At 43.7% G+C, this 21,734-nt stretch overlaps 2 protein-coding genes across 2 annotated transcripts in view; one reads left to right on the top strand and one right to left on the bottom strand.

The window, feature by feature from the left end:
• TIGAR (TP53 induced glycolysis regulatory phosphatase) overlaps nucleotides 1-10,952 on the top strand; it is a 33,290-nt gene extending 22,338 nt beyond the window's left edge. Inside the window, exons 6-7 of the mRNA XM_046643960.1 lie at nucleotides 301-3,247; nucleotides 10,740-10,952. Coding sequence (XP_046499916.1) covers nucleotides 301-732 — 432 coding nt within the window. The 3' untranslated portion in view covers nucleotides 733-3,247; nucleotides 10,740-10,952. The remainder of the gene's footprint in view (nucleotides 1-300; nucleotides 3,248-10,739) is intronic.
• Nucleotides 10,953-13,785: 2,833 nt separating this feature from the next.
• Nucleotides 13,786-21,479, bottom strand: FGF23 (fibroblast growth factor 23). The gene is made up of 3 exons (XM_046668745.1): nucleotides 21,207-21,479; nucleotides 15,549-15,652; nucleotides 13,786-14,226 (listed from the first exon to the last, which is right to left on the bottom strand). Exons 1-3 carry the CDS (start codon nucleotides 21,400-21,402, stop codon nucleotides 13,786-13,788), a joined length of 741 nt encoding a protein of 246 aa, XP_046524701.1. The 5' UTR covers nucleotides 21,403-21,479.
• Between the last annotated feature and the right edge of the window lie 255 nt (nucleotides 21,480-21,734).

The following is a 21,734-nucleotide window of genomic DNA, read 5'->3' as shown; positions in this document are numbered from 1 at the left end:
CTTATTTGATGGGCTTCCGTTGACTGTGGGTTCCCTAACTAGACTCAGTGCTTTGCAGTCAGGAGCGGGGAATTGTGTCTTACTCATCTTTGTCTCCGAAGTGCCTCTCTCGTTCCAGAAATGTGGTGGGCACTCGCTCACAAAGGTCTGTGGAACCACTGACTGAATGAAGAGAAACAGTTTCCTCTGCTTGTGTAGTGCTGACGATGACAGAAAAAATTCAGTCAGTTATGTTCTATGTTAATGTTTAAGACGGTCATTAGTGTCGCTTTATTTAAGCTTTTGTTTCTTTTCTTGAAGGTGAAAATGCGTGGAAAAGACTTTTTTGAATTTCTTTGTCAACTGATCCTGAAAGAAGCAGATGAGAAAGGACAGTTTTCCCAAGGAGCTCCAAGCAACTCTCTGGAAACTTCTTTGGCAAAGACATTTCCTTTAGGAAAAACCTGTGCCCCTGCATGTAACTCAGACAGCAGTGCTCCAGGGTTAGCGGCCAGTGTCTTAGTTGTGAGTCATGGCGCCTACATGAGAAACCTGTTTGATTATCTTGTGACTGACCTCAAGTGTTCCTTACCAGCGAGTCTGAGCAGATCTGAACTTGTGTCAGTCAGCCCCAATACGGGGATTAGTCTCTTTATCGTAAACTTTGAGGAAGGAAGAGAAGTCCAACCAACAGTTCAGTGTGTCTGTATGAACCTGCAGGAGCATCTGAATGGAGTCACTGAAACTCGCTAAATGTAAATATACATCAAAGGCTAACGGTGTGGAGCCTCTGAGGGAGTGCCTTTGACTCTGTTTCCATCCTCTGCTGGTGCTGGTTTGGAAACAATTGAAAAGCTGTCTGTCATAGCAGGTCATAAAGCTCGAATGGAATCATAGCCACAAAAAAACACTAAGGGAGAATCATTTAGGATTGACTTATTGTGTCTGAGTACAGTTGGCATTTTCCGGAATAATTTTACACCCCGCATGGTTCTGTCTCTGGCTTGTAAATGGATGGAGGAACTCAGTATTGCAAATTGGGGGTTTCATAACCTTGTTACTGTTTTTTTTCCTTTTTTTAATTGATATTTTTCTTTAATGTCTGAAAAATCTAGCCTATTTTATTGGCTCTTGGTAAGATACTGTATGTTTTTTACTATCCCGTCCAGTGCTGGTAAGAAGGAAGTATTTATAATTCCCACTGCATATTTATAGTGACAATATGTTATATTTAAAAAGTCCTTTAAATGAAAAATGCTTACCATCATAAGTTTATGTAACAGCAAAATGACACTAAAATGTTTAATATAGATATCAACTTTTGGAATTTTTTACTCTGGAGGGTTTGAAATGTGGATGAATGCAGATTATGATCACAGAGTGGTCTTGTGAGGGAGAAGTTAAAGCATATCTGATTAAAAAACATTAAAGAAGGAGTCTGAGCAGGGGAAGATGAAAGAGCAGATCTTTCTGATCTAACCTGCAGGCTGAAGAATTTAGTTTGAGGAACGCTCTAAAGAAAGCGAGCAGTTACTAGGGTACCTCATGGTCACCCCAGCATGAGAGAGGGCGCTTCCTTGAGAAGAATGGCGGCCTGAGGACCGCGACTGTGGGTCCCCGTGGGAGGTGCAGATGAGGTTGCCTCTTTTTTCCACCAGATGGCACTGGAGAGAAGAGATTTTGGTTCACTTAATTTTGTAATTCGATTGGTCTCAAAAATCCTCCCCTAAATGCAGGAAGTGTTTTAGGTGCATTTTGTTTTAAGTTATCATGTTGATGACGCTGTGAATCTCTGAAGTGGGTCAGCTAAGGCTCAAATCACGTATAGTCACAATTTACTTTGAACATCATTTAAATCATATATAAAATTCAGTGTTATGCTGTTCTCAGTGTCTGGTGCCACCAGTTTCCTCCAGTGTTGGAGCAGAGCGCATGTGGAGCCCCAGGGGAAGCATGCTGCAAAAGAAAACTTGAAAAATTACCAAAAAGGACAAACAATGATAAATGTCCGCATTCCCACCATCCAAAAGTAATAACTCCCCACCTTTTTTTTTTTTTTTAAGAAATAGCACATTGAGATACAGGTGAAGTTCCTTTGACTAGTCCTCGCGGTCCTGTTGCCCTCTTGTGCCCTGCAGAGGGGACCACGGCACTGAGTCTGTGTGTGTGTTCACCCGTTCTTTACATTTTCACCTAGTGTCTTAAGGAAATGATATTGTTTTGGTGTTTTCAAAATGTACATAAACATCATCAAGCTGTCTGTGTTCTTCGTTTTCACCTGTTGTATCTTGGAGCTCTGTGTTGGTGTGTATAGAACTAGTTACTTATAACCAGTGTATTCTATTGAATAAATATACCACATTTTGTTTATTCTCCTATTAGTGGATGTTTAGGTGTATTCACTGTTTTCCTATAGAAACAGTGCTTCAGGGAACAGCCTTTGGCACCTCTCCTCATGCTGTGTCATAAAAAATGTGCATCTCCAGTTTGACAAAAGCCGAATGGTTCTTCAAAATGGCTGTCCTGTTTTTCAGCCTCACTAGCAGTATTCGAAAGTTCCCATTTTCCACATCTTTGATACTGTCTGATGAAATCTGGTTAATCTGATAGGTGAGAAACATTATACTGTTGTTTTAGTAAGCTTTTTTCTGTAATTGCTGATGAGTCTGGGCATTTTTTCCTGTGTGTATTGACAATTAGTATTTTCTCACGGTGAACCGCCAGTGTAGATTCCTTGCCTGGCTTTCTGTTGGACTGTGTGGCTTTTTCTTAGTGAGTTGCAGGGGTAACATTGCAAATACCTTCCAGCTTACTTGCCTTTTACATATGTTCATCATGCATTGTTTTCATATAAGTGTTTTTCATTTTAAGTCAAACCCATATATATTGCCCTTTATGGTTTCTGGGGTTTGTTTTGGTGTCTTTAAGAAGTCTCCTCTACCATAAGGTCATTATATAATCTCATTTTTTCTTAAAGTTTTAGAGGATTTTTTGAATGCTAAATCTTCAAATTATCTGGAATTTATTTTTGTGTGGCATGAGGTCAGAACTGAGTTTTATGTTTTTGTCCATGTGGTGAAACAGTTACCCCAACGCCATTATTGGGAGTCTCTCCTTTCCTAGATAACTTGCAGTTCTCTGTTCATACCCCCACGCGCCCATGTTCGCGGGAGCCTGTCTGTGGACTTGATTCTGTTTCAGTGAGCTGTGTATACCCATGACAATGTCATCTTAGATACTGTAGCTTTGCTGCTGAGTACCTTGTCAGGTGAGTACCTTCTCTTGTTCATTTTTCTAGTTGTATTAGCTGTCTGTGCGTCTATTTTCTTCCATATACATTTTAGACTCAATCAGTCAATTTCCCGAAAAATTCTGTTGCAAATTTAATTGGTATCACCTGCCTTTGTTTATTTATCTAGTCATTCAAGATATATTTTTTGAGCATGTCACACACATGCCAGACTATTATAAGAACTATGAGAACTATTATAAGAACTGCAAATATATAGCAGTAAGCAAAAAATAGACGATGTCATGTCCCCATCCTTGTGGAGCCTATATTCTGTCAGGGAAGACACGTAAATATATAACCTGTGAGAGTGTGGTCTGTGCTGTTGAGAGAAATGAAGTGAGGCAGGGGGAATCGAGACTGGAGGGAGGAAGGCTGCTTATCCAGGGTGAGCAGGGACGGATTTTCTAAAGCGACACTGGAGTACTGAGGGCGTGACTGGGGAAGAGCTCCCCAGACAGGGAGCGCGGCGAGCGAGGCCTGAAGAGAGATGAGGCTCTGATATTCGGCCCGGGCCAGGGGAGTTGGGAGAGTGACAGGAAAGGAGGGCAGAGAGCTAAGGGCATGGGAGAGTGGCGCGGCCTTGTGGCCTATGCTAAGGACTAGGGGGTCGTTGTTGATTGGTTTAAGTCTGACCCGACTGGGCAGTGACACGGGAAAGGTTTGTTGTCAGATGACCTGCATTCAAGTTCTAAGCCTTAGTAGTTTCTTGGCTGAGCACGTCTCTTCCTGTCCCTGAGCTGCTGTGTCCTCTTGTTAAATGGAGAATAATTATAGTGATGTATGTATGGGTGTGTGTGTGTTTTGATAACCTTTTGGTTTTGATATGTTAAACCTACAGAAAAGTTGCCAGAATATTCCAAGAAACTCCAGTATATCCTTTCCCTGGATTCACCACTTGCCTACGTTTTGCCCCAGTCGCTTTGTCATTCTCTCTCTCTGCGTGTTTTCCCCTTGAACAGTTGAGAGTAAGCTGGGAGACTTGGTGCCCTTTCCCCCAACAAAATCTCAATGTGTGTTTCCTGAGATCAAGGATGTTCTCGTGTATAGCCACAGGATAAATATCAAAATCAGGAAATTTGACATTGATGCAATCTGTTCTCTAATCCACAGACCGTATTGAAATATTGTGATTATTTCATTGATGTTCTTTATGGCTATTTTTTTCCAGTCCAGCATCCAATCCAGGGCTGTGTCCTGCATTTAGTTGTCATGTCTTTTTATTCTCCTTTCGTCTAGAACTATTCCTCATCCTCTTTTTGTCTTTCTTGACATTGTTATTAAAAAAGAAAAAATACAGGACAGTTATTAGGGGCCAGCCCCAAGGCCTAGGGCTCACGTTTGGTGCCCTCCACTTTGGCAGCCTGGGTTTGATTCCTAGGTGCAGACCTACACTATTCATTCGTTGGTGGCCATGCTGTGGCAGTGACCCACATACAAAATAGAGGAAGACTGGCACAGATGTTAGCTCAGGGTGAATTTTCCTTAGCAAAAAAAAAACAAAACAAAACAAAAGAAAAACCCAAGTCAGTTACTGGGATTTTTCTGATATTTTTCCTTATTAGAGTCAGGTTATGCATTTTGTCTGAAGCACCGAGAAATGCTGAGTGTTGTCAGGAGCTACGTGATGTTGTATTGAGTCTGTCCACCAAAAAATTACTATTTATCTGGTTCCTCATTCAGTTTTCACTCACTCTTTTAGCTTCCATTGATTATTTTCTAAGTGTTTTTGGTTCTGTATTTGTTGGTTGGCATCATACAGTCAGGAAGAACTTTTCCTTCTCCCTTATTTATTTACATCAGTATGAACTCAGGGGTTCTTATTCAGTGACTTAAAATCCAGTGTTATTATTTTATGCTCAAATTGTCCCAAATTTGTCCTGTAGGAACCCTTTCAAGCTGCTGCTTGTGTTCAGTGGACACATCCTCCTCATTCTTTAAGCACTTCTTTGCTTTCTGATATAACAAGATGCTCCAGACTCACCTTATTCCTTCTGAGCCCCAGTCCCAGGAATCAGCTTTTTCTCCAAAGAGCCCTGGTTCCTTTCAATGCAAATGGCATAAAGGACCCAAGATCTGGGTGCCAGGTGTGCTCGTTACTAATCTAGGTCTTCCTTGTTACCACTGCATTGAATTCCAGTGTACGAATATATCACAGTTTATTCTGTTGATGAACACATGGACCATTTCCAGTTTGGGGCTGTTTTGAGAAAGCTGCTATGAATCCTTTTTTTTTTTTACATGTGTTTTTGTGGACATGTTTTCATTTCCCTTGGATAGCCATCTGGGAGTGCAATTGCTGGGTCATAGGGTAGGGCAGGGTGTATGCTTAGTATACAAGAAATTTGCCAGATCCTTCTCCAGGATGGTTGTACCATTTCATGCTCACCAACAAAGTAGGAGAGTTCTGGGTGCTCCACTTCCTCACCGACATTTTATGTTATCGGTCTTTAATTTTAGCCATTCTGATAGGTATGTAGTAGTATCTCACAGTGGTTTTAATTTTTAATATCTCTGTTAATTAATCACATGGAGCACTTTTTTGTGTACTTATTGGCTATTCATGTGGCTTCCTTTGTGAAATGTCTATTTTTTTAGAATTGTGTTTGTCTTTTTAATTTTGAGTTAGCATGCCTTTTATATATTTTGGAGATGCAAGTCCTTTTTCAGCTATAAGTGTATGTATATATATGTAATTGTGTATATATACTTTTACATATTTTTAAAATATGTACTTTTATATATTTATAATTTTATTCCAGTGTATATGTTTGTTACAAAATGTAATTTCATTCTTACTAGTGTGTTTTAATGAGAAGTTGTTAATATTCAGAAGACTGATTTATCCTTGTGTTTGTTTTGTGGTTATTGCTATGGTTCTAGAAGTCTTTGCCTACCCCCTGGTTATGGAAGTATTCCGTTTTCTTCTAGAAGCTTTATAATTTTACCTTTTATGTTTAGGTCTGTGATGCATCTGGAATTAACGTTTGTGTGAGGTAAGGTGTTGAGCTTCATGGTTTTCACCTGGGTACCCAGTTGTTCCAGCAGCATTTGCTGAAACGACTTTCCTTTCTTCCAGAGTTGCTTTGGTTCCTTTGTCAAAAATCAATTGACCATGTAAGTGTGGGTCTATCTCTGGACGCCTTATTTTGGTTTTCTTTTGCTATTGCAGGTCTTTTGTATTTTTTTAATAGACTTTATTTTTTAGAATAGCTCTTAGATTTACAGAAAAGATAGTACCAAGAGTTCCCATATACCCAGCACTCAGTTTCCTCTATTATTGACATCTTACATTACTATGGTACACTTGTTAAAATTAATGAATCAATGTTGATACATCATTATTAACTAAAGTCTTTATTCAGATTTCCTTAGTTTTTACCTAATGTCCTTATTCTGTTCCAGAATTTCCAATTCCTCCTCACCCCACCCCACCGCATCCCACCCCACATTACATTTGGTTCTCTGTCTCCTTAGGCTCCTCTTGGTTGTAACAGTTTCTCTGACGTCCCGTTTGGATGGCCTTGGCAGTTTGGAGGAGTGCTGGTCAGCTGTTTTGTAGGACGCCTGTCTGTTGGAATTTGTCTGATGTTTTTCTTGTCATTAGAGTGGCATTGTGTTTTCTGGAAGGAAGGTCGCAGAGGCAAAGTATCATTTTTCTTATATCAGATCAAGGGCACATACTGTGAACATGACATTTCATTTGACTGTTGATGTTGATGTTGATGTTGACCTTGATTGCCTGGCTAGGGTAGTGTTTGTGAGGTTTCTCTGCTGCAAAGTTATTCCTTTTCCGCTTTCCATGTTGTCCCCTTCGGAAGGAAGTCACTGTGCACAGTGGGGCTTTATGCTCCCCTCCCTGAGGACAGAGCATCCACATAAATTATTTGGAATTCTGCCTAAGACATTGGACTCTTCTTCCTCATTTATTTTTCACCAAGATTTTGAACTTTTGAGTTAAGAGAGACTTGTTTGTTGGCGCAGTTTATGGTCAATCTTGATGGATGTTCCATTTGTACTGGGAAAGAGAGTATATTCTATAGTTTTTTAGTTTAGTGTTCTATAAACATAAATTATATGAAGTTCATTAGTATCTCCATCCTTACTGAGTTTTTTGCCTACTTGCTTGATCAGTTGCTGAGAGAGGGGTTTTCACATCTCCATCTAAGATTTGTACTTGTCTGTTTCTCTCTTCAGTTTCGTGTCATGTGTTTTGTTGCTCTGTTTTTAGAGACATAAACATTTATGATTTTTATGTCTTCTTCATGAATTGGCCCCATTATCATTATAAAATGTTCCTCATTTATTTATGGCAGCGTTCCTTAATTTGAAGCCTATTTTGTATGATATTAGTTTATATAGTAAGGTCATACTTCTTTTTTCTTTTTTTTGTGAGGAAGATTGGCCCTGAGCTAACATCCGTTGTCAATCTTCCTCTATGTGTTTGAGGAAAATTGTCACTGAGCTCACATCTGTGGCAGTCTTCCTCTACTTTGTATGTGGGACACCGCCACAGCATGTCTTGATGAGCGGTGTATAGGTCCATGCTCAGGATCTCAACCCATGAACCCTGGGCTGCTGAAGCAGAGCACACGAACTTAACCACGGCGCCACCTGGCTGGCCCCAGTGAGCTCATATTTTTGTGCTTACTGTTTTCACTGTATGTATCTGTACGAACTGAATTGTGTCCCCTGCAAATTCCTGTGTTGAAAGCTGAGCCCCAGGTACCTCAGCCTCTGACTGGATTTGGAGACAGGGCCTTTAGAGAGGCAGTGAAGTTAAAATGAGGCCAAGCCAGTAGGGTGGGCCCTAATCTAATCTGACTGGTGTCCTTAGAAGAGGAAATTTAGACACGCTGAGACACCAGGGATGCGTGTATACAGAGAAGAGACCCTGTGAGGACACAGCAGGAGGGTGGCCATCTGCAGGCCAGGGAAAGAGGCCACAGAAGGAGTGAAGCCTACCGGTATCTTGATTTTGGACTTCTGGCCTCCAGAACTCTGAGAAAATAAATTTCTGTTGTTTAAGCCGCGCAGTCGGTGGTATTTCGTTATGGCAGCCCTAGCAAAACAATGTCTTTCCATCCTTTTCTTTCAAGTGCGTCTGTTATAGACAGCATATAGTAGGGTATTTTTGTTGAATCCGGTCTGACCATTCCCGCCTTTTGTTGTAGTGTTTCATTTCTGTATAATGTAATTATTGGTATGGTTGGATTCACTCTGTCATTTTTCTGTTTGTCACATCTGATTTTTGTTCTACTCTTCTTCCTTTTCTCTCTTCTTTTGGGACCATTGAATAGTTTTTAGTATTCTCTTTTAATACTTGTGTTGGCTTTTTGACGGTACCTCTTAGCATTATTATTATTATTTTGGTAGTTACTTTAGGAGTTACATATGCAGTATCCTTAACTTTTCACAGTCCGCTTAGAGTTATTGTAGTATGACTTTCATGTACAGTGTTATAATCTTGCAGCCATGTTGTTTCATTTCCCCTTCCCACATAGTGGCTTTAAATGGACCCACATTTGTAGTATTCTTGGTGCTCTCTTTTGTTTCCTATACTTTTTCCATATGGTGTTATTTCTTTTCAGCCTGGCAACAAGTTCTCTGTTTTTATTTCACCTTCATTTTTTTCCATATTCATTTTTGAAGGATCTTTTTGTTGGATATAATTCTGGCTAGGTAGCTGTTATTTTCTTTCAACCTTTTCAATGTGCCATCCCTTTGTCTTATGGCTTCCATTATTTTGTGATGAGAAATCAGCCTTAATTCTTCTAGTTGTCTGTAAAGTGTCATTTTTCTGCAGCAGCTTTTCAAGGTTTTATCTTTGGTTTCCAGCAGTTTGACTGTGATATACCTACATGTGGTTTTCTTTGTGTGTATCTTGCCTGAAGTTTACTGAACTGCTTGTATCAGTACATCAGTTTTTCACCAATTTTGGGAAAATTTCAGCCATATGTCTTCAAATATTTCTTCATGTAAACTTTCCCGTCCTATCCTTCTGAGACTCCACTTACACATATTTTGGATGATTTGATGCTGTCCCACAGATCACTGAGTCTCTGGTCGTTATTTTTTAAATATAGTTTTTCTCTATTCTTTAGATTAGATAACATATATTAACTTATATTAAATGGCGATTTCTTCTTTTATCTCCAGTCTGCTAGTAAGCCCATTTAATACATTTTTCATTTCAGATATTGTATTTTTGGTTCCGGATTTCTATTTGGTCCTTTTTACTCCTGATCTGTTTGTTCCTGATCTGTTTGTTCATTATAATCATACTTTTCTTTAAAACCCTTAAACATATTTATATTAGCTGCTTTAAAGTTCTAGCCTGCTAATTCCAACATTTGGGTCATCTTATGGTTGGTTTCTAGTGATTGCATCTTCTCTTGACTGTGGGCCCCTTTGCCTCATTCCTTCTCATGGAGTGTGGATGATGCCATGTATTGAGTCTGCATTGTATCATCTTCCTTGAAATGTGTTCAACCGTTCTGGCAGACGGTTAAATTAGTGGCAGATCATTGTGGTCTTGTCTGGCCAGGTATAATCTCTAGTAGAGCAGGTATATTTCAGTTTTGAATTCAGTTTTAGTGTGTACCCCTTTCTCTGGGGCTTAGTCCTAAAATGTGGCCTTTCTTTGGTCTCAGTTAAATGTTGAAGCACTCAGGGAGTCTCTTTACCCTGGCTTAGTTGGATTTCTAGTTTCTCAGGATTTTGTGGCCTCTGGTATCACTCACTGTTTTCTCCCAGTTCTGTAGCAGATGATCTTTGTTAGGCCTGCTGAATCTTTCTCTGAGCGTGTGCAGCCCAGTCCTTGGCCAAAGGCCTGCAGTGAACACTCCTGCAAACTGGTGAAATCCCCTCTTTGCATGGCTCCTTCTTCTAGCTACTCTGCCCTGCAAAATCCAGCTGTCTTCTCAGCTCAGCTAGCCTGCTGCTCTGCCCGGCTTCCCTCTCCCTGTCAGGTGCTCTGGAGGCAGAAAGTGGGATGATCATGGGACTTGTAAACTTCTCTTCTCTCAAAGATCATAGTCTTTGCTACTCCCTGCCTGAAAACAATTGCCTCATATATTTTGTTTTATTATATACTGGTTTTTGGTAGGAGAGCGAGTCTGGTACCAGTTGCTCTGTCATGGCTAGCAGTGGAAGCTATGTGGCTTTAAGTGTTAAGGTAGTTAAGATGTACGAAAGTTTTCTAGAAACGTTAAGTACCCGTCATATATGTGTAAAGGTTGTGGTTTCTTTATCCTACAAGCATTTCTAATTCTGTAGACAAGACAAAGATTGGACTTTAAATACTGGAAACCTTGCCTCTGGTTGGATCTCCTAAGTTTCTAGTAGCCAGCTGTATATAATGTATCATGAAATTCACTATGGATGTATATTTTTTTCTTTATTTCCCTTCTTCCATCCCCACCCCAATAATTGTGTTGTATTAAAAAGCTTTAAATTTTCCTTTCCTCAGGGAGAACGTTCACGGACAGAGAAAGGAACTCTTCTAAGTGTGTGGAAGGGAAATGTCCACACGACATCTTTTTCCCTACAGTATTTAACTCTCCTTCCATAATGGAATGAAGGCCTGTTTATTTCCAAATGGTTATTTTGGTACTGCTCCATTCCTATGGCTTATCACATGTTAAAATCCTTCGGACCAGAAATAAAACTTCAGATTCCCTTGCTCCTTCTGCCCTTTATTTCTGAAATACTGTGGAGGTATGAACCTTATAAGCAGAGGCCAAGTTATCTGTTTAAAAAAAAAAAGGGAAAGAAAAGAAACTGGAGAGAACTTTAAAAACAATAATCTGCCTTTGATAATTCTGTTTTATGTAATCAAAGAAACAGAGCATTTGACCTGTACCTCTGTACCTGTCCTGATGCTACCCGTCGCCCTTCTCTATCGCACAGAGGACCTTGGCACTCAGAGGGACCGAATCGGAAGACAGTCCCCTCAGGAGACTTCGTCAGATGGTCACTTGAACACCAGTCAAAATAGTGAAGCCCACACTAAGTTCTATAGTCACGTAATGAAAAACTAACTATAGGCTTGAACTGATGGAAATTTGAATCCAGAAAGCTGTAGATGTATAGAAAGCATCTTTGCTTCCTGTATTTTGGTAGCTGATCAGGTAGACATTAAAGAAGGAATTCTGGGGGTACCAAATTCAGAAGTGGAAGACGTGGATTCATTATCTTAGTGTCCTGCTATCAAGTCTCACTGGGCAGTGACACTGTGTGTAAGTGTGTAGCATCTGGTTCACTGGAATATTGATGTGGTTATGTCTGAATATTTTTCAAATAGAAAGATTACTTTCTTGAAACACTTTAGAGCTAGAGTGATCAGAAATCCAATATTGATTTAAAAAATTTCTTTGTTTTCAGTAATACAGCCTGGATTAGCCAAATTTGCTGAGTCCACTTATGAAGGGAAAAAACTTCGAATATTTAAAAATTCTGATTGTTTTTTCAATTTCACTTTCTCTGGATGGCCCCAATGCTCCCCTTCCATAATCGCTTTTATTTTCATATGCTGGATGAAAGAATACAGAGATTAAAAGCTAACAGAAGCTGGGATAATTTTATTTTTCTTTTAAACAGAAGAAGGAAAAAGGTGAGGTTACATTTTTATAAATATCTATAAATATAGAGCGATAGGCAAAATCTTCCAAATAAATAAATAAATATTGCCACATGCTAAGGGACATAGGAGATTGTGGGGGCTACCTTGGCTTTGCCAAAGAGAAAGTTCTGATAAATAGTATTGAGTTTGTGAGATTACAACCAGTTTTCTGCCAAAGCCCTTTTGGGATTTTCCATCTAGTTGTCAGTATTGGGGGCTTCTAATAGCTGTTATACGTATAATGTCTCCAGTGGGAAATGAAAACCATATAAAGAAAATACTTGCCATGCACTGCTATATAGTAGTATGCATAGTTTTAGTGTTTCAGAATAGGAACTAGTCCTTCAAGTTCAGCTTCAAACCATCAGGTGAAAACAGTTGTGTAATGATTCCTAAGTAAAACGAATGGATCGATTTCTAAGGCTGGGTGCATGCTGGCAGTGGAAAAGAAAAGGTGCCTGGAGAGAAGCTGTTGTTTTGATCTAGCTTGCTTGTTAATGTTCTGCTCACTAGTTGGCCGTTTAAATAGAGGTAGGAAATGAGGCCCCCTTATAGGAAGACCTAAGTCACGGGGCAGGCTGGGGTGAGGGCTGAGCAGCAGTCCTGCCTGTCGTTTGCTGCTCAGCTGCTAAGTGAGGTTTTGTTTTCCTCTGAGTAGCACTGGCGCTCCTGGGACTGAAAGCTGTCTTCATTTAATGCTCCGAGAATTCCCAAGGGGATTAAGACCCACATGTGTCAGCCTAGGAGAGTTTTACCTAATCCTCTAGCCACTGCTGCAGGATGGTCAAGAGATAAGAGCTGTGACCGCGTTGTCCTTTCGTACCTCCTGCATTGTGGTCCCTGGTTATTGGACTTCTCCCCCTGAGTCCTTGATGCCACTTCACTAGACAAAAGCACGCAATTTGCCAGTCCACAGAAACTCTAACTCGAAACAGTCCCATTGTCTCAAGATTCCCCCCCCCCCCCGTAACATTTGTGTAATTCATCCAGAATGGATTACTACTCAACCTGGAAGTAGAGGCTTAATTAAATGTCTCCTGGGAGAGTTTGAATGTAGTTCCTCTTCCCAGCAGGGTAGTTTCCTGAGCCAATACCAAAGCTCCTCCTCAGGCCAAATTCACTAGTGCCAAAGATGGCGCCAAGAGGCAAGGCTGGGTCATGGGCCGCTTGGGAACAAAGCCTTTGTTCCCCTTCTCGGCCCTCTGACTGGCTGCACAGAGGGAGAGAGCATGGCAAGGGGTGCCCACCCTACAGGGAGGTTGAGATTTCTAGCTTGATTTCGGCCTCAGTTCTCCAAGCATTCTAGTTAAGTTCTGACAGCCTGCCAGCAGTCTTTTTGACAGCTCTTCTCCAGAGATGCTCAAGGAAGAACAAAGGTCTGAGATTAGGATTTTCATCAGTTTGCTCAGTTCAGCTGTAACGCCCTAGGTCAAGGTTGCAAACTCGAATGCTGGCAGGGTCCAGGCAGATAATATAAATAAATGCACGGAGCAGGGGAGAAGCTGCTGGCATTGGCTCTTCCTTCACCTTCAAAGTGGTGAACTCACTAAGCCATTGCTTTGGTTTTAGTGTTAAACTGATAAAGAAAAGGGGCATTAGGAAGAGAAATACCGGGGGTCAGAATCCCTTCTCCTTAATGAAGGGGAAATTTCTAATTTACCTATTGGGGCTTAATTCAGGAGGGTGGTACAGGCCGGGTGGGGAAGGCCGTTAAACTCCCGTTTCTCAGGGCTCAAAGGAGATCCTCAGGGGAAGCGAACGGGGAGGAGAAGCTAATTCCACATGTTCCCCCTCCCCCAGGCTCCCTCCCCCTTCCTTGCAGTGCAAAGGGAGCTGGTCCCTTTAGAGGCAGTTTTCTGAAAGATGGGTTGGAAAGGATTCCTTTCTGGTTCCCCTAGAAGAACTTGGGGAAGGGGCGGCAGCGCTCCACGCCCGCGCCCCCCGCGTGCGTGTTCACCCTGTTGCCACGGACCACCCCTAAGGGGTCGCTGGCCAGCACGCTGTTGTCCTCGGCGCTCGGGAGCTCCTGGGAGCAGGAGGCCGGCGCGGGGGTCATGCGGGGCCGGGGCTTCAGCACGTTCAGCGGGTCGCGCTCCGAGTTGTCCTCGGCGCTGCGCGTGTGCCGCCGCGGCCGCGGGGTGTTGAAGTGGACCAGGGGGATCTCGTTCCTCCGGGACAGGAACTGCGAGTAGGGCGGGGGGTTCGTGCCGGGCAGGAAGGCCCTCTTGGCGCGGCCCAGGCTGACGAGGAAGCGATGCTGCGGCGAGTGGTACACGTCGTAGCCGTTCTCCAGCGTCCGCTGTCGGAAGCTGCAGCTCTCGGGGCTGAAGTGATGCTGGAAGGACAAGCGGGCCCGGTGAGGGCGGCCGACCGGGCCGTGCGCTCCTGCCAGCCAGCCTGCGGCCCTGAGGTCGGCTGGCGCTGTGCCCGGCTCCCCCCACCCTCCCCCCGCAACAACCCTACAGGTAGGTGTCTTTCACCCCGTCGTGCCCTGCGGGGAAGAGTGCTTCTGACGAGTGCTTCCCAAATCGCCCCACACCGAGCACAGATGCCTCTCCCAGGAGCGGCGACCACGAGGGCCTCGCAGGCCTGCCTGGAGACCCCGCCGGCCTCCCGGGCTTGCCGGGCCCAGGTGAGTGCGGCTCCGGAGGGAGGGCTCACTTACACGCGACCTCGTCCTTCCCGCTCTGCCTTTTGGAACCCTGTTTTGGCTGAAAGGGGGCTTGAGTCTGTCTCCTTACCTGGAGAGAGGAAATGGGATGGGGTTTGTAGGCTCAAACATAAATGAGGTTACTCCCATCAGAAAGAGAGTATGGTTTGGGAATTAGGGAATGGACTTCCGCCACAGATGGCCTAGGTCTGAGCCCTCACTCTGCTGCTCACCTGTACCAGGTTTTAGTGAGCACCTGCTGCTCAAACTCCGAAGTATGTTACAGATGAGCACTATCCGTGTGCCTCTATGTGGTGAACAGACACTGATTGATTGATTGATTGTCTATATTTGTTCAATAAATATTTATCTACTGTTACACGTGCTGGGACACAGCAGTAAGCCAAACGGAAAGCCGTTGCCCTTGTGGAATTTGTAGTGGCCTGTCGGGTGGCAGGAGGCTCCGGGGATAAGCAGTCCAACTATTTTACTATCTCAAAATCCTTTGGAGTGGGACTGCAACCTGTAGCTTGGGGAATCCTTTGCTTACCAATCTGAAGGAGCAGCCGTCACAGCTGGGGCAGAAATGGTTAATTAGACGTCTTTAACTGGAGGGAGCCCCCCAGGGCACGTGGTCCATCCCACTTCCCTTTTTCCAGGTGAGGAAGCTGAAGTTTATAGAAGTGAGGGGACTTGCCCAAGGTCACGGAGGTCTAGCAACGGAATCGGGAAGACCCCAATGGCTTCCCACGCTTTCTGTTGTACTTTACAAGATGAATTTGCGTGACTAGATGACCTGGAGCTGTGCTAGACACAAATGTGGGTTCAGACTAGAGGCTGAGAGCCCCGGGCTCACACCCCAGCTGTCTAAACCTGAACATTTAGTCCCTAGGCTGAATAAAGTGCATAGTGAAAACTGCAAATGGAATCTTTAGGTTATAACACTATATGTTCTGTCAAAGAAATTAATTATTTGCCAATGGTGACCAGCACAAAAAGAAACTCACTGATCCAAAAATGTTTCCTCTGAAGTCCATGCAGAGGTATCTCCTGCTCATCACACCTGTTATCACCACAAAGCCAGCATCCTCTGATCTGATCATCAGGGCACCTACGGAGAAAATTACTCAGGTCAAAGCTTGCTGCGCATCCAGTTTCCACGTTCCAGCACTTCCTGAAAACCCACCTTCATGAAACCTCCCGTGATTGAGTTTTAGGGCAGCGATGATTCCACTTAACCCTCCCCTTATACTTACTTATTCAGCCTGATTCTTCTGGCTCTCCTCCCGCTCCAATCCCCACCACCCACATTTGCCTCCTGCTGCATCCTCCTGCCTGCAGGGAGCACTCTGAACTCTGGCATCTCTCTCCTGTGCTGTACACCTTTATCTCTCTGCCTGGACTGCCTTTATTTTCCCCTTTGCCTGGCTAATCCCTCTTAATGTTTCTGGTGGTGGTCACATTCTTCCAAGCCTTCTGCTTTTGCGATTTTTAAGTCTATGCCAAGGTGTCTTTCAAAGATCCAGCTTGCATGTGGAGTCTGATGTCCACCCACGTAGCTGTGTAATAGTCTGCCATATTGGAATCGTATGTATTCGAATTGATCTTCCTCTCCCTTCTCTGCTTATTGAAGTCACCCATCCTCCAAGGCCAGGCCAGTCACCATTTCTATGAAGACTTTCCTGATCTCCCTAATCAGAATTAAGTGTTCTTTCTTCTCGGCTCCCTCAGCACAGTGCCTACACCTCTCTTACAGCATGGCTATCATTCACCTTGCTTTAGCCAAGTTTATGTATCTTGTGCCTCCCCTAAAGTGAGCTACTTAGGAGCAGAGGGTTGATCTTTCCATGTTGGATAGATACCGGGGATGCATGGAATTTTCTTGGGTTTTTATCGCTGTTCTCTGTCCTTTTCTCACTTGGTGGTGTCCCCTCCAGGTGCAGTCTTTTATGGTCTTTCAATCGCCCCACTCAAAACTAGTCTCCAACAAGAGCCTGAAGCCCAATCATACTACCCACGCCTTAAATAATTGATAACGGCTTTAACTGTGGCTCCCTCCCGCTCCCCGTGGGGACTTGCAATTTTAACAAGTATCAATGTCTTGTTAAATAAAATCTAAAGCTTTCTGTTTTGTGGCAAGGGTCCAATTCAGCAAGACTTTTTTGCTCCAAATGCTGTTTAATTATCTGACATTTTCTGTTGAAAATCATTTCTTTAACTCTTTGGGGCCACTCTCATTTGCCTACCAGAGCATTTCCACATGCGTCTCACTTGGCCTCATAGCCCCCAGTGAGGTAGCCCAGGCAGGGGTTCAGAGCCCTCTTCTAGAGATGAAGTGTGGAGAGGTTGTAAATGCCCATCATCCTCATGGCCTGGTTTACAGCCTGAGTCTCCTCCCCTGCCCCACGTACGCTCAATACGAAGACCTCCAAGGAGAGGAGCAGGCACGCTAGCTGAGTATAGAGCCTGATATGGACTGAAACTGGAATGATGTGGGACAGAGAGAGTGAGGATGGGAGCAAGCCCAGAAAGAAGAGAAGGGGAGAGGGCCCAAGAGAAAAGTTAATTTGTTTCAAAGTTTGGCTGAGGGTTAGCCTTGAGGGAAGCTTCTGGAAGTGGAGTAGGGCATGGGAGGTGTAGAGGATATTTAAATTATCCCCAAATGGGGTCTCCCTGCATGTCTCACATATGTGGCTAATTTTATGGTAAGCCCTGAGAGAAACATAAGGAACATGTAAGAAATAGTTTCTGTCCTGATGAATTTTTCAGTCTAATTGGGGAAAACATTACACTTAGTAACTGGTTTTGAGTGATTGGGTTCTGAGTACATATTTAAATTTTCAAGGCAATGGTTATATCGTTACTATCGTTAGTATTAATATTGGTGGTCTCAGTATCCCAATTTAAGTGACAAGGAAACTAAGGCAGGATTCAAAGTCAGGTCAGTTTCCTGAATCCTCTTGCCACGACCCTACAGTTTGCCTCCCACAGAAGTCACTACAAGTATGAGAAGACAAAACCAAGTGCCAGAATTCATGCCCGCAGGCACAAGAACCCCAAGTTGCAGTGCCCCCGAGTGGGTCACAGAAGGGGCACTGGACCAGGAACCAGGGCACTTGGATTCTGGTCCCAGTTTTGCTGCTCACTAACTTTGTGGCCATGGGCAAGTCATCGCTCAGTTTCCTCAGCTGTAAAGAGAGAATAATAGAAGCTGTCTTGCCTACTTCACAGGATTACAGTTAGAATCGAATGGAGTGATGGTTGTAAAAGTGACTCGAAAGTGTGAAGCGTGTGGGATACGTATAGTATGTGCTGACCTCTCGTCTGTGACAAGCCCAGACCTCGCAGTCATGCCAGCCGGATGCTGGGGTCAGTGTGGGCAGTGTGCATGGTACACGTGCTCCCGGTTGCCAGGCCCAGTCCCAACAGAAAACAGCCTGCAGAAGAAGAGCGAGCAGCTGCTACAGAGGATGAGCAGATGTATCAAACCAGCGTGAGCCAGTGTGGAAGTTCAGAAAATAAGAGACAGATTTTGTTCCCTTTGCAGTTTCAGAAGGCAGGTTTCCACAGTCTCACAGAATCAAGGGCGGAATTTGACAGAAGGAAAGCACAAATCGCTGGCTGCCGGAGCCACAACCTGTTAGAACGAGGCAGGCTTAAGAGACATTTCCTTCAGTGACGGCCAGTCTCCGTGCATGTGACTCTGGAAGAAGCAACGGATTGGGGTCAAGGTGTCCTTTAGGTCATTTACTAACTATGTGACCTTGAGCCAGTTATTTACATTCTTCCACCTTTGTTTTCTCTATGTAGTACCATCACTTATCTCATTTGGTCGTCTTGAGGATGTAATGAGGTAATATTTTTATCCACTATAAACGCACTTTCTAAGTGCTAATAATTTTTGCTATTGCCACTTCGCCTCAACCTCTGCTATGAAAGTAGAAAATTATCTGACCCATTCTATTCTCATGGCCGGTCAATGACAAATAAGGCAGTAGATATAAAGTGATTCAAGCTCCCCAAAAGAAAGATAATATTTTGAAGGGTTGAAGAGCCAGAGGATAATTCAGCTTCAAGTAAAGAAAGCGCCAGTGGGGAAGGTGGAGGAAGTTAAGATATCAGGATCTAGGAAGTGTATTAACCAGGAGTCACGAGCATCGCCTTTCTGCTGTTTGCACAAAGTGAGGATAACGGGGCGTGGGGGTGGCCTCGTTCATAGTGGGCAGGAGACGCAGACACTGGAGAGGCTCCCTCACCTCGGCGCTGTCAGTCCCAAGGGTGGCCCTAGAATCTGGTAGGCAGATAACGTCACAAAACCCAAAGAGGGTTTGGGCACTCCAGTACTAATCAAGAATTTCCTAAAGCACAATAATCAATGAACCAGATTTCACTAGAAATGTATAATTAATTAAGAGGGAAAAAAACATCCCACACCTCTCCACCAGCGTGAAAGTGTTGCTTTATGTTCCCTGAGGAGGGGATTACAGATCCTTCACCAATCTGTTAACTAGTTGTGCCACCCATCTACGTGCATCAATGTTTCCTCTGTCCTTTTCTGGTAACTTTTTCTCTTAGGGTATAAATTTTCTCTGGTAATACACACGATAGCTGATTTGAATCATACAAAAGGTGATATAAACTAGGAAAAGTGTCTCCCTCCCACCGTGCTGACCCGGGGTCCCCTTCCCAGGTTTGTGTTGATTTCCACAGGCACACGATGCTTAGCTAGTGTCTGTATCTGACAAAACAAAATCACATTTCTATTAAAAAAAAAAATCTTCAGACCTGCTTCTTCCCAGTCACTTTAATTCATTCCAGCTAGGACTGAGCGCCTGCCTCCTCTGGGCCTGATGCCGGTGGATATTTGAGGGAAAAGTTCTACAATTTGGTGCCACTCACAGCCCACGCAGCAGGTCGCACTGTCGCACTGCTGTGCTCTATGTCTTGTCCGGAGGGATGCGTCTTTGCCGGGTTCATTCAGTGAAGGGATTCCATGATTCTAGACAAGTTTTATGAGCATTCTTTAGTTGTATGAAGCCCCTTCCATCTATGCGAATCACAATAATTTACCAGAACCCACTATCACACATTTTAAATCTCCTATCATGTTGCAGTGGAAGTAAGGGTGCCCCCCCATAAGAGGTCCCAAATTATATTCCCTAAAGTCTGACAGTGAGCTGGGCGAGAAGAAGGAGTGAAAGACGTGAGGTGCCTGAAAGGCCATGTCTTCTTTTGCAGTCACAGAGCTTCAAACAATGGCGGACGCATTGGAGATTCTGTTAAATATCCTTTGAAAAAAACGAGCAACACTTTGGATGCATCACATGTATCCAGACTTATATCTAATGACTCAGACTTGGCTTCCAAGATGTTGACTCCAGATCCCTACTGTATCCCTTTGAGCTCTAGAACCCGTTTGGTATTTGGAGAGACCCTCTCTCCCTCCTCTCATTTCCTCTCACCATCCATTGAGCACCTGGAGGGGGTGAACTGTCGGCTTTGCAGTTGCATATATCTTGCTCCCAGGTTTAAGGACCTTTGAGTCTTAGCATACTGAATGTCTTACACAGAAAGGCCACAGCAAAATTACTGATTAATTTAGTACAACAATATAGGGCAAATCATTATTCCTATAAGAAATTTTGTTTAGTTAAACAAAGACTATGATTACTCTTTCATTCCTTTAATTTGATCTATATTGAATCAGTTTGCATTTTTCCGTATACTTAGAGTAATTTTTAGACGTTCTTCTAAAATAGAACACCTTGTCTTTTTCAGTATCTATCCTGCCTCCTACGTCATTATCCCTTATATAGGTGCACACCAAGGAGCCCTCATTTGAATCATAGCTAATTGATTGACTATTGTGGATTGTGATCCAACTTGCCAAAAACCTAGTCTTTAAAACATTCCAGTTGTCTCATGTTGCCAAGGAGTTCCCAACAACCTCAATTTGCTGCTGAGTGGAACTTTCAGCTCCACAGAGATGAATCACCAACTCATACCAAACTGGGTACTTCTGAAGCCCCCAGTAAACCTGTTGGATGGAAGGATGCGTGGATGCATGGACAGGTGAATGCATGGATGGTTCATGCAGTTGGTCAGACTCACCAAGATAACATACCTGAACAGTCTGTCTTTAGCACATTTTTCCCGAGAATTTTTATAAGGCTAGAATACTAGAAGCTCAGAGTTGGAAAGAGCCCCTGAGTTCGTCTGTTCCAGTCCTTGGTCTGATACCGGAATCTTCTTTACAACCTCCATTGTTAACCCAGTCCAAAGTTCATGAGGTAAAACCCAGTGTCTAATGAGCTACCTGGCTTCTTCGCCTCTCAGCCTCCTTGCCTTTCTTTCAGCACATTTTTTGACTCTTTGGACAGGATCAAGAGAAAGTGGCTGTATTGTGGGAAGAGGGATTTTTGTTAAGTTAGAAATTATTCATTCTGGGAGAAACCAGTAAACACTAATTAGGGAAGTGGCAGAGTCTTCTCCCAAGGTTTAAACACCACACACACGCACACACAAATAAGTGGATCCTGGGCAAGAAACTAGGAGGCTGGGTTAGCCTTCTGGTCCAGCCCCAGGCCTCTCTCTCCACGTCCATTGCAGGTGGATGGACAGAGGAGCTCCCCCTTATTCCCAGCCTGAATGAAGCCCCTACTCACTGTAGATGGTCTGATGGGGTGTGCCATCCACGTGGCCGTCCTTGTGGATCTGCAGGTGGTAGCTGTTCCTGGCTGTGGCCGTGTACAGGTGGGTCAGGCTGCCCCAGCTGGAGTCCAGCAGCGGGGAAGCGTTGGGATAGGCTTTCACTGCGGAGCACAGGACGTAGACCAGGAGCCCAAGGCAGGGCCCTGACATCGCTGCTCTCTGAATGGCTGGCACGGAGTTTGAAACCTGACACTGCCTCCTGGACTCTGCAGCTGTGCCTCACTGGCCTTTTTCTCCTCTTCTTCCTTGTGGCTGTCTGGCCTGAGGATCCTAGGCTGGATTCCCTCCTTTTTTCCCTTGGACTTTTAAAGGGTAGCAGTGTGACATCAAACAGGAAAAACTCCACTGTCCACATCCTCTGTGTTGTAATCAGCCCATTTGAAGAGAGTGCAGAGACCTCTGAGTCTCACGGAAGGCACGTCGGTTCCAGACACACACACACCCCTCAATTTCAAGCCAACGCTCCACAAAGTGAATGATGT

This window comes from Equus quagga, chromosome 1, assembly GCF_021613505.1.
Source record: "Equus quagga isolate Etosha38 chromosome 1, UCLA_HA_Equagga_1.0, whole genome shotgun sequence".
Lineage (NCBI taxonomy): Eukaryota > Metazoa > Chordata > Mammalia > Perissodactyla > Equidae > Equus > Equus quagga.
This window is presented reverse-complemented; position numbering and strand designations above follow the sequence as displayed.